Below are 14,759 nucleotides of genomic sequence, written 5' to 3' on the forward strand. Positions count from 1 at the left end.
GTCTGGCGTGCAGGTCTTATGAGGAGAGGTTGAGGGAGCTGGGGTGGTTTAGTCTGGAGAAGAGGAGGCTGAGGGGAGACCTTATCACTCTACAACTACCTGAAAGGAGATTGTAGTGAGGTGGGTGTTGGCCTCTTTTCCCAAGGTACTAGTGATAGAACAAGAGGAAATGGCTTCAAGCTGCATCAGGGGAGGTTTAGATTGGATATTAGGAAAAATGCCTTTACTGAAAGAGTGGTCTGGCATTGGAACAGGCTGTTTAGAGAGGTGGTGGAGTCACCATCCCTGGAGGTGTTAAACATGTAGACGCAGCACTTCAGGGCATGGCTTAGGAGGCATGGTGCTGTTGGGTTAACTGTTGGACTGGATTATCCTAGACATCTTTTCCAACCTTAACGATTCTATACAGCTGACTGGCATCTAGTAATATAGAGAAATGTAAAATTAACAATCTGTCATGGTTTTAGCTGGCATAGAGTTAATTTTCTTCACTGTAGCTGGCCTAGTGCTGTGCACTTTGGACTTAGTATGAAAACAATGTTGATAGCAACAACTAAAACATCTGTGTGTTAGGTAGTGCTTACATTACTTAAGGACTTCTCCAGCTTCCCATGCTCTGCCAGGTACACAAGAAGCCAGGAGGGGAGAGGGCACAGCCCAGAGAGCTGATCCAAACTGGCCAAAGGGATAGTCCATAACATATGATGTCATGCTCAGTATATTAACTGGGGGGAGTTGGCTGGGGGAAGTAGAGATCACGGCTCAGGGACCGGCAGCATCAGTCAGCCAGTAGTTGGCAGTTGCAACACTTGTTGTTTGGGTTTCTTCCCTTTTCCCAAGGTTTCACCTCTCTCTCGTTATTTTCTTTTTCATTATATTATTATTACTGTTTTATTTTAGTTATTAAACTGTTCTTCTCTCAACCCACAAGTTTTTTTTACTTTGGCCCTTCCGATTTTCTCCCCCAACCCACAGGGGTGGGGGGAGTGAGCGAGCCGCTGTGTGGTGTTTAGTTGCTGACTGGGGCTAAACCACAACAGCCCTTTTTGTTGCCCAATGTGGGGCACAAAGGGTTTGAGATAATAACAGTTGCTGGTCACAGCACTGATTCATCTGTTTCTCCATATTAGTTTATCAGATCTACACCATGCTCCTGTTTTTGCTGTGCCTGTTAAAGATAGCTGTTGGTTTTTGTAGTTTGCTGTGCCCTGCAGTGATTAGAGATGTTTTGCCTAGGAGATTTGTTACTAAAACACTGGCCTTGACCATTATCGGTTATTTAGGTCTTGCATGGAAGCCATTACTGTGCTTTGGGTACCACCTCATGGAGGCAATTAGCAATTATACCTCCTCCCCTGAGAGGTTTTATATGAAAGAAATACAGAATGGCACCTTAGCTACCATCTTGTATAATGTCTCCTCCTTCATTAGAACAACTTTTCAGTATCTTGAGAGCATCCTTGGGTAGTTAAGATACATCTGTTATTTCTTGGGCAGACTGTTTCAGTTTTGTCTAAGGTTAATAAGCAATTTAAGAATATCATCCAGAGATCTGCCCCAAGGGTCGATAGCTATGGGTGGCAGCGCATGTGGGACAGTACAGGCAAATACCTAGGATGGTGGGCACCCCCAGTGTATTGGGACTTCGCCCCTGAACAAGTGCAGAATCCTGAATAATTAGTAGAACATTTGGAGGAAGTATGTTGTCACCCAGGCAATTCCAGAGAGATATAAATCACTGCAATGTGCTGGGGCCTGGTCCATGCCTACCAAGCTCTGTTTAACACAGGGAAGGGGGGAAGTAATACTTAACTGTGGCACTGTAACTGTAACACTTAGCCTGGTCAATTTAGCATTGCAAAGAAGGTCCATTACCATAGCTTAACTAATTGAGATAAGCGCTGCAGTACTTGAGCCACTTTAGTATCAAAGAACACCTGCAATAATATAACTTTGTCCTACACTAGGCAGCTTGACATGAAAGAAGGGACTACGCTACACTAGAAGCAATCAATGAATAAATAATATAGATTACCAATTAGCCATGCTGTAAGAGTAGGGATAACCACACTAGCTGCATGCAGAACCATGAAATATAAACGCTATTTCAACACAAAGTCAACTTGTATCCAAAGTGCTGCTTCCAAATCAGCATGTTGTCCTCCAAAGAGCCCAAAAGCAGGTTTTACTCAGCAGCACAGTAAAGAGGCACTTTACTGCATCTTGTAGCACACAGAAGTTTGGTACTCCTCCTCCCACACCGCCTATCTTCTGCTAGCCTGTAGTTTATATATGGACATGAAATAAAAAGAGACCAAAAAGGTAGACAACTATGAAAGAATTTTTCATCACAGACATTACATACTTTGTTGTTATTAGGCCCTGAACATTTTACCCAGGGAAGCAGTTGAGCCACCATCCCTGGATGTATTTAAAAGACTGTAGACAGGGTGCTTCGGGACATGGTTTAGTGGTGGGCTTGGCAGTGTTAGGTTTACAGTTGGATTCGATGATCTTAAAGGTCTTTTCCAACCTAAACGATTCTATGATTTGAGAAAAAGCACACCTTTGTCAAGGACAGTAGATGCCTCTTCATGTTTTACTCATTTGTCTCAGAAGTTTTCCAGCAACATTTGGGAGCTTTTGAGTTGACATTCAGGCTGTTGCTGAAACTTTGGGGGGAGGAAAAAAAGAAAAAAAAAAGAGATACTAAAAAGATACAAAGATGACTAACTCGGTAATTTGTTACACAGGCAAAAAATCCCAGACTTCTGCATCATAATATGAATTTCACAAAGCTAAATCTTAAGATCACGGAAAATGCCACCTGTATTTTGAATGTTTTCAAAATTCCTATTTCACCTTTCAGAAAAATCTCTTTAGGATTAAAATATAAAATTCAGTAACAAATCCAGCTACTCAGATTTGTAAGAAAAATAAAGAAACTACATTTTAGCACTAATCTGATCAACACAAAACAGCACATCTGAAGCAGGCAAACTGGCTCCCTAATAATTTATTTCAATACAACAAAAAGTATCATAAGCTGGAAACCTTCACATGAACTATTCAGACAAAAAGCTACGCCATAACACTAAACCTAAAGCAATAAGTAAAGTTTCTGAAAGCCCAACATGAGTAAGCAAAGATCCAAGAGAATTTCTGTACCTCACAAAGTGATTTATCATTACTTCACTCTCAAAAAATGACATTTTAGTTTTCACCAGCAAAAGCATAAACAAACCCAGAAATATTTACTGTTGCAGCAGACTGCAGTACATGACAATTATTTTGGCATACTTTACGTGAGTTTTCTTTCAGCAAATAAGGAATTAGTTACAGATCAAATAAGTATTTTATCTTACTAAATATAATTATCTGAACTACAAAAGTAGGTGCCATGTCTCTATAGCTGCTTCAATTTGTTTAGTCATGGCACATTGTACAGAGGACAGGAACAGCTGTGTGCACTGCTGCATTTTAATAGATTCCCAACTTGTACCGGGAGAACTCCAAAAAGGAGGAGAAAAAAAAACACAGAAAAGAAAAACACACAAACAAAAAACCCAACCCCAACCATAAAAACCCATACAGGTAAAAAAAAACTTAAATGGAGCATCAGTTATAGAGCACAGCCACCTAGCAACCTTTCACTTTTCTATGGGACTGAGTTATAAGACGTCTATAAGAGCTGTAATGAACAAACCAACCTGTACTCATCTCTTAGCTGTCAATTTTAAATAAGCTAGCTTAAGATTTATCACTCCCTTCTTTTGGAAGCGATGACCTCAGATGCATCAGTACTTCTACAGAATATCCTCCCTATTGCTGTGGCTTTGACCTATCCTACTGCAATACTACTTTTAACCTAATACAGCAAAGTATTTTATTTTGGTGTTTTTTACTCCTATAGCAACAGGCTATTGCACTCTCAGGTAGTTAATATACATCTGTTGGTATTCAGTATCTTGAACATCCTTGGGTAGTTAAGATACATTTGGTGGTATTGCTTTGACAGACAGTGTCAGTTCTGTCTAAGGTTAATAAGCAATTTAAGAATATCAAACAGAGATCTGCCCCAAGGCTCGACAGCTATGCATGGCAGGGTATGTGGGATAGTATGGGCAAATGCCTAAGACGGTGGGCACCCCCAGTGTCTTGAGATTTCACTCCTGAAAAATTAGTAGACTATTTGGAGAAACTATGTTGTCACCCTGGCAATTCCAGAGAGTTACAAATCACTGCAATGTGCTGGGGCCTGGCTCATGCCTACTGAGCCCTGTTTAACACACCTCAGTACCCCCAAGGGGAAGAGAAGGCCTCTGGATGTAAAAAGAAAAAGACAAGGAAAGTGAGAAGCACAATGGCCACTCAAGCCCCCACGACAGATACTGCAGCTACTCCAACCCCAGTGACAAGCATTGCAGCTAAATCAAAGGACCAACCCATGCCAGTATCAGTCGCCCCTATACTCAAGAAGAAATCTTGGAAGAGAAAGTCAACTCGTTTAGAAAGAGATTATGAAGAACCAGGGCCATCACAAGAAGAGGAGGATGAACAGGAAGCATCACAGCATCACAGGTTGGAAGGGACCTCAGGGATCATCTAGTCCAACCTTTCTAGGAAGAGCAGTCTAAACAAGATGGCCCAGCACCCTGTCCAGACAACTGTTGAAGGTGTCCAACGTGACCAAGTCAACCACTTCCCTGGGGAGATTATTCCAATGGTTGACTGGCCTCACTGTGAAAAATTTTCCTCTCGTGTCCAATCAGAATCTCCCCAAGAGCAATTTGTGTCCATTCCCCCTTGTCCTCTCCATGTGACTCTGTGTAAAAAGGGAGTCTCCATCTTCTTTGTAGCTGCCCTTTAAGTACTGGTACATGGTGATGAGATCCCCTCTAAGCCTCCTTTTCTCAAGGCTGAACAAACCCAGCTCTCCCAGTCTATCCTCATATGGCAGGCTTCCCAGTCCTTTGATCACCTTGGTGGCCCTTCTCTGGACCCCTTCCAGCCTGTCCACATCCTTTTTGTACAGTGGGGACCAGAACTGTACACAGTACTCCAGGTGTGGCCTGACAGGCGCTGAGTAGAGTGGGATAATGACTTCTTTCTCTCTGCTGGCAATGCCCTTTTTGATGCAACCAAGCATCTTGTTGGCCGCCTTGGCTGCAGCAGCACACTGTTTGCTCATGTTGAGCTTTCTGTCCACCAGGACCCCCAGGTCCCTTTCCACAGAGCTGCTCTCCAGCCAGGTGGATCCCAGTCTGTGCTGCAATCCCGGATTATGTTTTCCCAGGTGCAGGACCTTACACTTGTCCGTGTTGAGCTTCATAAGGTTCTTGCTGGCCTACTCCTCCAGCCTATCCAGATCTCCCTGCAGAGCAGCTCTCCCTTCCGGAGTGTCTACTCCCCCACTCAACTTGGTGTCACCTGCAAACTTCATCAGGCTACACTTGATGCCGGTATCCAGATCACTTATAAAGATGTTGAATAACATTGGGCCCAATATCAATCCCTGGGGGACTCCACTAGTGACAGGTTGCCAGTTTGAGAAAGAGCTATTTATCACCACCCTTTGGGTGTGCCCTGTCAGCCAGTTCCCCACCCACTGCACAGACCACTTGTCTAGGCCATAACACATCAATTTCTCCAGGAGGAGACTGTGGGGGACCGTATCAAAGGCCTTGGAGCAGTCCAGGTAGACAACGTCCACTGCCCGCCCCATGTCAGCCAGGCAAGTCACTTTGTCATAGAAGGCCACCAGGTACAAGAAACTCGTACAAGAAATGGAAACTACCCGATCCCTATCCTTGAGTGAGTTGCGGGATATACGCAAAGGTTTTGGCCGTCGTTCAGGTGAGCGCATTGTCACCTGGCTGCTCCGATGCTTGGATAATGGGGCCAGTAGTCTGGAATTAGAGGGGAAGGATGCCAAACAACTGGGATCCCTCTCTAGGGAAGGGGGCGTTGACAAACCAATTGGAAAAGGAACACAAGCCCTCAGCCTCTGGAGGCAACTCCTGTCAGGTGTGAGAGAAAGGTACCCCTTCAAAGAAGATACTGTATTTCGCCTAGGAAAATGGATGGCCATGGAGAAAGGTATCCAGTACCTGAGGGAATTAGCCGTGCTTGAGGTGATTTATAGTGACCTGGACGATCAACAGTCATCCAAAGATCCAGATGAAGCCCAGTGCACACAACCCATGTGGTGGAAGTTTGTACAGAGTGCACCATCAACACATGGGTACTCATTGGCAATAATGTCCTGGAAAGACATCGAGGCACCAACAGTGGCGGAGTTGATTAATAGACTCTGGGATTACAAAGCAAATCTCTCTTCCTCCCTCATCTCAGCTGTGGAGACACTGTCCCAGAAGGTGCACCAGCTCGAAGAGGATGTTCTACTCCCCACCAGTATGGACCAGTATCTCAGCCATTAGGAATAAGTGTCCCTTTGCTCAAAAGAGAGGATACACACCACAGGGCCCCCTATGGTTTTACCTGAGTGACCACGGAGAGGACATGAAGTGCGATGGAAAACCTACCTCGACCCTAGAGGCACGGTGTAAGGGACTAGAAACTTGTCTCAACATTGTCGGCAGAATGGCTTGACTACCAAGGCTTCACCACGACGGCAACTGAGGAGGTTCTACCCAACAGGAACATAGGTATATACCTATACCTTGTTGTCTCAGAGCACATAGGCCCACTCCTCTGCACATGCGCCTGGCCCCAGGGTCATCTTACAACATATGGGAGGGGGGCTTGGACCCCCTGGAACCCTCTGGAACCGTCAAGCACCCTCTAGTGATGATACTGCGCGTGCGCCCCACTGCCGAGTGGGAGGTGTGGCTATGCAAAACAGCTCATTGACTATGCAACAGGACAATGCTATAAAAGGCAGAACCAGCAGAGACCAGTTGGAAAGTTCCCCCACCGGACTGAAGATATATCGGACTGATGGGACGCCGCAGATCCATGGTGGTAGAAAGAGTAAGAGTTACAATAGCTCTCTTTTTCCTTTTTTTCATCTTTCTCTCCTTTTCTCTTGCATACTTGTTGACGGCCAAATAAAGTGACTAGGCACTTGACTCCGTTTTGAGTCTTAATTCTGTTCCCGAGAATACAACAAACCTGGTCACGAAAACACATCCAATTGAACATCGCTCAGAAGTTAAGCCCAGCCGCCCCTAGCCACCTAGAATTATCTGAGGTTGGTTAGAAAGCAAGGGGGCTCAACTTCTGCCAAATTGTGCAACCCAACAGTGGATCATGACACACGGGTACGTGAGCTGCAAGGGAAAACAATCAGGGGGGTTTCTCCAGGAAAGCTGCTGCTCCAGTTTCCAGTAAGCAATTCCCCAGACAGAGGAGCAGAAGCGCTGGTTTTCTGTCTGACCTTAATAGAGACACTAGCGATTCATATTTACAGGAAGTGAGTGACGAATACTACGATCAAGAATAAAGTGGCCCTGCCTCCAGCCAGGTGGAGGAAAGGGATAACCAGGTTTACTGGACTGTGCAGATCCGATGGCCTGGCACATCTGACCCAGAGAAGTATAAAGCTTTAGTGGACACCGGTGCACAGTGCACCTTAATGCCATCAAACTATATAGGGGCAGAACCCATAAGTATTGCTGGAGTGACAGGGGGAACCCAGGAGCTAACTGTATTGGAGGCCGAAGTGAGCTGCCTTGGAGACAGATGAAATTAAACATCTGTCTACCTTACCTAGCCTCTCAAAGGACCCTTCTGTTGCAGGTTGCTGAAGGTCAAAGAACAACAGGTGCCGATCACTACAGCAACAGTGCACCGGCAGCAATATCGCACCAACCGAGACTCCCTGATTCCCATCCATGAGCTCATTCACCGACTGAGGAGCCAAGGAGTCATCAGTAAGACCCACTCACCCTTTAACAGTCCCATATGGGCAGTGCAGAAGTCTAATGGTGAGTGGAGACCAACAGTAGACTATTGTGGCCTGAGCAAAGTCACGCCGCCACTGAGTGCTGCCGTACTGGATATGCTAGAACTTCAATACGAACTGGAGTCAAAGGCAGCCAAGTGGTATGCCACAAATGATATCGCTAATGCATTCTTCTCAATCCCACTGGCAGCAGAGTGCAGGCCACAGTTTGCTTTTACTTGGGGGGGTGTCCAGTACACCTGGAACCGACTGCCCCAGGGGTGGAAACACAGTCCTACCATTTGCCATGGACTGATCCATAATGCATTGGAACAAGGTGGAGCTCCCGAACACCTACAATACATGGATGACATCATCGTATGGGGCAATACAGCTGAAGTTTTTGAGAAAGGAAGAAGATAGTCCAAATCCTTCTGAAGGCTGGCTTTGCCGTAAAACAAAGTAAAGGGACCCGCACAAGAGATCCAGTTCTTAGGAATCAAATGGCAAGATGGTCGTCATCAGATTCCAATGGATGTGATCAACAAAACAGCAGCCATGTCTCCACCAACTAGCAAAAAGGAAACACAAGGTTTCTTGGGCGCAGTGGGTTTTTGGAGAAAGCATATTCCAGATTACAGTCTGATTGTAAGCCCTCTCTATCAAGTGACCCGGAAAAAGAACTATTTCAAATGGGGCCGTGAGGGACAACAGACCTTTGAACAGATTAAACAGGAAATATTTCTATGCCATTTTTATTAAACAAGATGTTGCTCTCCACAAACAGATTAAACAGGAGACAGTCCATGCAGTAGCCCTTGGGCCAGTCTGGGCAGGACAAGATATAAAAAACGTGCTCTACACTGCAGCCGGGGAGAATGGCCCTACCTGGGGACTCTGGCAGAAAGCACTAGGGGGAGACCCAAGGTCAACCCCTAGGGTTCTGGAGTCAGGGATACAGAGGGTCCAAAGCCCGCTACACTCCAACTGAAAAAGAGATATTGGCAGCATATGAAGGGGTCCGAGCTGCTTCAGAAGTGGTTGGTACTGAAGCACAGCTGCTCCTGGCACCCCGACTGCCGGTGCTGGGCTGGATGTTCAAAGGAAACGTCCCCTCTACACACCATGCAACTGATGCTACGTGGAGTAAATGGGTTGCACTGATCACCCAGCGGGCTCGAGTAGGAAACCCCAGTCGCCCAGGAATCTCAGAAGTGATCATGGACTGGCCAGGAGGCAAAGACTCTGGAATATCACCAGAGGAGGAGGAGGTCACACGTGCTGAAGAAGCCCCACTCTATAACAAACTGCCAGAACATGAAAAGCAGTATGCCCTGTTCACTGATGGGTCCTGTCGCCTTGTGGGAAAGCACCGGAGATGGAAGGCTGCTGTATGGAGTCCTACACGACAAGTAGCAGAAACTGCTGAAGGAAAAGGTGAAACGAACCAGTTTGCAGAGCTAAAGGCCATCCAGCTGGCCTTTGACATTGCCGAAAAGGAAAAGTGGCCAGTGCTCTATCTCTATACTGACTCCTGGATGGTGGCAAATGCCCTGTGGGGCTGGTTACAGCAGTGGAAGCAGAGCAACTGGCAGCACAGAGGCAAACCCATTTGGGTTGCCACACTGTGGCAAGATATTGCTGCCCGGGTAGAGAATCTGGCTGTGAAAGTATATCACGTGGATGCTCACGTCCCTAAGAGTCGTGGCACTGAAGAACATTGGAACAACCAGCAGGTGGATCAGGCTGCCAAGATTGAAGTGGCTGAGGTGGATCTGGACTGGCAACATAAGGGTGAACTATTTCTAGCTCAGTGGGCCCATGACACCTCAGGCCATCAAGGGAGAGATGCAACATACAGGTAGGCTCGTGATCGAGGGGTGGACTTGACCATGGACGCTACTGCACAGGTTATCCACAAATGTGAAACATGTGCTGCAATCAAGCAAGCGAAGCAGGTAAAGCCTATGTGGTACGAGGGACAACGGCTGAAATATAAATATGGGGAGGCTTGGCAGATTGACTATATCACACTCCCACAAACCCATCAAGGCAAGCACCATGCACTTACAATGGTAGAAACAATGACTGGCTGGCTGGAAACATATCCTGTCCCCCACGCCACTGCCCGGAACACTATCCTGGGTCTCAAAAAACAAGTCCTGTGGAGACATGGCACCCCAGAGAGAACCAAGTCAGACAACGAGATTCATTTCCGAAACAACCTCATAGACACCTGGGCCAAAGAGCACAGTATTGAGTGGGTGTATCACATCCCCTATCATGCACCAGCCTCTGGAAAAATTGAACAGTACAACGGACTGTTAAAAACTACACTGAGAGCAATGGGGTTGGAACATTCAGGCACTGGGATAGACATTTAGCAAAAGCCACCTGGTTAGTCAACACAAGGGGGTCTGCCAATCGAGCTGGCCCTGCCCAATCACAACCCATACGTACTATGGAAGGGGACAGAGTCCCTGTAATGCACACAAAAAGTATGCTGGGCAAAACAGTCTGGGTTCTTCCTGCCTCAGGCAAAGGCAAACCCATTCGTGGGATTGCTTTTGCTCAAGGACCTGAGTGCACTTGGTGGGTGATGCAGGAGGATGGTGGAGTCCAGTGTGTACCTCAAGGAGATTTAATTTTGGGTGAAAACAGCCAATGAATAGAATGGTATGCTGTTAATTGCTATCTAATGTTGTATGTCATCACTACTATGGTTGCTATATGCCATATCAACAGTATCATGGTGGGAATCTCCCAAATTAATAAAAAATGAACTTTCACTGAACCAAGCAAAGTGCAGTGGTGATGGAACGAGGACTGACTTCAGCATGCAACAATCCAGCACTACACACCCCACATCTCTGAAAGAATCGTACAATAGATGGAACCAAAATCATAGACTAAATTAACTCAATGGATATTTTACGGACATTTTACAGGGGTGGTCCATAGACTAGGGGAATGATAAATGAAATCTGTATATTCTATTAAAGGATGAGAAGGCAGGTAGGGGTTACTGAAATTGTATAGTATGGGACCTGAGCATGATGTACATGATATGGAATAAGGGGTGGATACTGTCATGGTTTTAGCTGGGATAGAGTTAATTTTGTTCACTCTAGCTGGCATAGTGCTGTGCTTTGGACTTCGTATGAAAACAATGTTGATAACACACAGATGTTTTGGTTGCTGCTGGGTAGTGCTTATACTAGTCAAGGACTTTTCTAGCTTCCCATGCTCTGCCAGGTGCACAAGAAGCTGGGAAGGGAGGGGGCACAGCTAAGAGAGCAGATTCAAACTGACCAAAGTGATACTCCGTATCATGTAACATCATGCCCAGTATGTTAACTGGGAGGAGCTTGCCAGGGGAGGGAGGCAGCAATCACAGCTCGGGGACAGGCAGCGTCGATCGGTGGGTGGTGAGCGGCTGTGTCATTTGCGTTTCTGGTTTTTCCCTTTTTTTTCCTTTTCCTTTTCCATTGTATTTTATTATTGTTGTTATTATTATCATAATCATAATTATTATAATTATTATTTTTATTGTATTTATTAAACTGTGCTTATCTCAACCCACAAGTTCTTTTGCTCTTCCGATTCTCTTTCCCATCCCACAGGGGTGGGGGGAGTGTGCGAGCGGCTGCCTGGTGTTTAGTTGCCGACTGAGGCTGAACCACAACTGTATAATTTATATCTGAAATAAACTCCTATCTAAAAGCATATTGTGCTTTGCCAAACACCATATCAAACTAAAGTGACAGGACTGACTCTCTAGTGTAAGTTCTTTTTATATTGATTACCTCTTTCAAATGAAACAAAAAATCCAGCACACTGGTAGAAGTATACCTTTCTCAGTGACTGTTATTCAGAGTATCATGACACCCAATTAAGCTATAAATTCAGTAAAAACACAGAATTACATAATCATGCCATTTCCTCATTTTTACACAGTTCTCATTATTCAAGGCCCATTTTCGTCAAACATATCTCCCAAAAAAGTTTAAGGCATTTTTAACATGTGTTAGTCTTATTAAAAACAGCTGCTGAGCATCTTAAAGCACCTGAGAATCCCTAAGTACCATACATTTGTGTCTGACAAAATACATAGAAGTAGACAAGGCTCCCACATTAGAGCTATGGGTGAGTATAGATATCACAGGTCTGACCAGGGCCTCCAAATCAACCACCGATACTGTCAGAGACTCCAGGTCCTCATCTTCCCCCAAGCCTTACATTGCCTTCTTTAATGTTTGTAGCATCTCAAAGCCCCTCTGCGAGCCCTACATCCAAAGGGTGATCCAAAATCTCCACCAGGTTCCCTCTCATCCAACAACCAAGCACCTTCCCCACCTCCTCCAAAATCCCGAGCCTGTTCCAGCATGCGCTCCTACCCCTAGCAACATCAGTCCCCGACCCCAGCAACGCCTCTGCCCCAACCCCACAGAAACATTCACCAAGCAGCGTCCTTGCCCCCATCCCACCCGCACTCTAGCGCCACTGAGGCTCCCTTTCCCCATCAACAACCTCTATAAACCCCCGAAGAACCGGTGTCCCTTCGTGCACACCCTCCCCAGGGTCCCCCCAGCACCACTGGGACTCCTCAGCCACTCCCTTCCCAGCGCCCCTCACCTCGGCCCGCCCCAGCCTCACCGCCACGGCCCCATCCGCACCTCACGGTCCTTGAGGCCCAGGAGCAGCACCTCTTCCATGAGGGTGAGTCGCGTTTCCTTGGAGTCGCCCTTCTCATCGTCGCCGGGCTCGTCCCGGCGGCCTTCATCCTCTGGGCCTCCCCCCACTCCCCGCTCCTTATCGGCGGCAGCGCCGCGGGAGGCCTCAGTCCTACGCTGCACCAGGCCGGAACTGCGCTGGGTCAGAGAAGTCATGGCTGGAGGCGGCGGGAGAGCAAAGGCCAAACGTGAGGAGGAGAGCTTGACGACAGTTCAGGAGGGGAGAAGAAGGGACGGGAGCCGCTCCTGCCTCTGCCGTATCCGCACCGGGGCAGCAGCCAGCCGGAAGGAGCCTTGGAGAGTAGAGCTCGGCCGCAGCAAGGGAGGCGGAAGCAGAGACAGTAAAAGCCGACGTCCCCCTCTCTTCCCGTCCCCCTCTCTTCCCCTCTTCCCTTCCCCTCCCCCCCTCCCCCCGCAATAGCCACGCTTGGCGGAGGCAGCTTCTCCTCTAATATGGCGGCACGAGCTGATGTCAGCGGAGGATGTAGCCGCAGTTAGGCGGGGGCGAGAGGCCGGAAAAGGCCGCGGGCGGGAGGAGCCTTTTGTGGGACAGGAGGTGGGGATGGGGCGCTCCGGGAATGCGGTCCCCTCGGCCGCAGGGAGTACGGGCGGTGCTGGCCGTTGTTGGTTTGTTATTAACTGTTACCCGGGGCTGTGGAGGACGGTTAATCCAACACTCAGGGCAGAGCGGAGGGAGGGGGGCCGGCCGGTGCATGCCATGGCATAACCCAGGGGTTGGGTAGTGCACTCTTAAATTAATATTTTTTTTTTATTTAAAAGTGCCTTATTTACACCCTTAAGTCTGCTTCATTTCATTTTTAGCCCCAACACCATGTCTGTTTCCTCGTGCAGCCTCCGCAGGAATATATCTTCATATTTATTTATTTATATGCTCAGGTGAGCACATGGAGCTCTTAACAGTCTTTACTTTAAACTGAATAAATGGAGTCCTTCAGCTCTGCTGTCGATGAGGCATTGTAACTAAAGTGATGAAATTAATCAACCAGGGATGTTGTTATATTATGGGAACATGGAGTGTACAAATCAGTGTATCTGTTGATCTGTATTTTAGTCCCTAGGTAATCATTACTGTGAACGAAACAATAGACAATGTGCTTCTGTCAGAAAAGGATGACAAAGTGTGGTTTTGTGTAGTGGACTGAGAAAACTGACCAGGACTGCCAAGATTAAGAACCAAGTAGGTAAAAGGTAATTCCGGCAGGGGGAGATTGTGACCATCGACTCACGGACCACTGACCCAAGTAATACCACCTACTCAAAAGAGAACAATGGGAAAGGACAACTGAGCCTGTGCAATAATTTACATGTGAAGCGAGCAAGTTTGTGCCAATCACCGAAGATAATAATATCGAATATGTATGGATAAGATTAATATGTATATTTTTGGTCTATATAAATCACAAGGGAAAAGTGTGTAAGGTATGCACGTTAGGAGGAGCGATCCCCCGTGCATCCGGCGCCGTGAATAAAGAAAGCCTGCCTTTTAACACTACATTGGTGTTACGAGGTTTATTCCCGATTTCGGTGACAGCATCTTTTCAAACCTTTAGCCCTTTTGAGCATGGCACACCAAAAACTCAAAACTACGTATCAAGGCTAAATCCTATATATGTTTCCAGGTAGTGTATTGTATTGCAGAATAATGGTGCTGAAGATGCAAGGATGGCCTATACTTTTCAGTCCATAATTAGGATATTGCATTTGGCCATATGGAGATATACATAGATATTTAAAATATATATATATATTTAACATGTATCTAAGATATCAATAATTATATAAATATTTTTTTTTAGGTGCACCAGGTTTACCAAGAACTACAAGTCACTTTGTAAGTCACTCCATTATTTCCCACAGCCCCAATTCTTGCATAATCTGCTAATGTGACTTGGTGATAATTCAGTATAGCCTCTTCAAGATCATTGATAAAAAAGAATAGCAGACAGACAAAACTGATCCCTGGGGGATCTGAATCACACAAGTGTTTGCAGATTGTTCCTCCTCTGTTTTGAGGCCTGCTAGTTATTCACAGTCTACTTACTGTGTGACATTCTGATTTTTTTATCTTTCTAATTTCTTTAATTAAAATGTTTTGCTGT

The 14,759-nt window shown here is 46.2% G+C and overlaps 1 protein-coding gene across 1 annotated transcript in view; it reads right to left on the minus strand.

Moving 5' to 3' along the window:
- The window catches only part of LOC142049378 (Golgi phosphoprotein 3-like), a 38,624-nt gene extending 25,329 nt beyond the window's left edge, over positions 1-13,295 (minus strand). The window contains exon 1 of the mRNA XM_075077044.1: positions 12,583-13,295. Within this exon, the coding sequence (XP_074933145.1) occupies positions 12,583-12,795 (213 nt within the window). The 5' untranslated portion in view covers positions 12,796-13,295. The remainder of the gene's footprint in view (positions 1-12,582) is intronic.
- Between the last annotated feature and the right edge of the window lie 1,464 nt (positions 13,296-14,759).

This window comes from Phalacrocorax aristotelis, chromosome W, assembly GCF_949628215.1.
Source record: "Phalacrocorax aristotelis chromosome W, bGulAri2.1, whole genome shotgun sequence".
Lineage (NCBI taxonomy): Eukaryota > Metazoa > Chordata > Aves > Suliformes > Phalacrocoracidae > Phalacrocorax > Phalacrocorax aristotelis.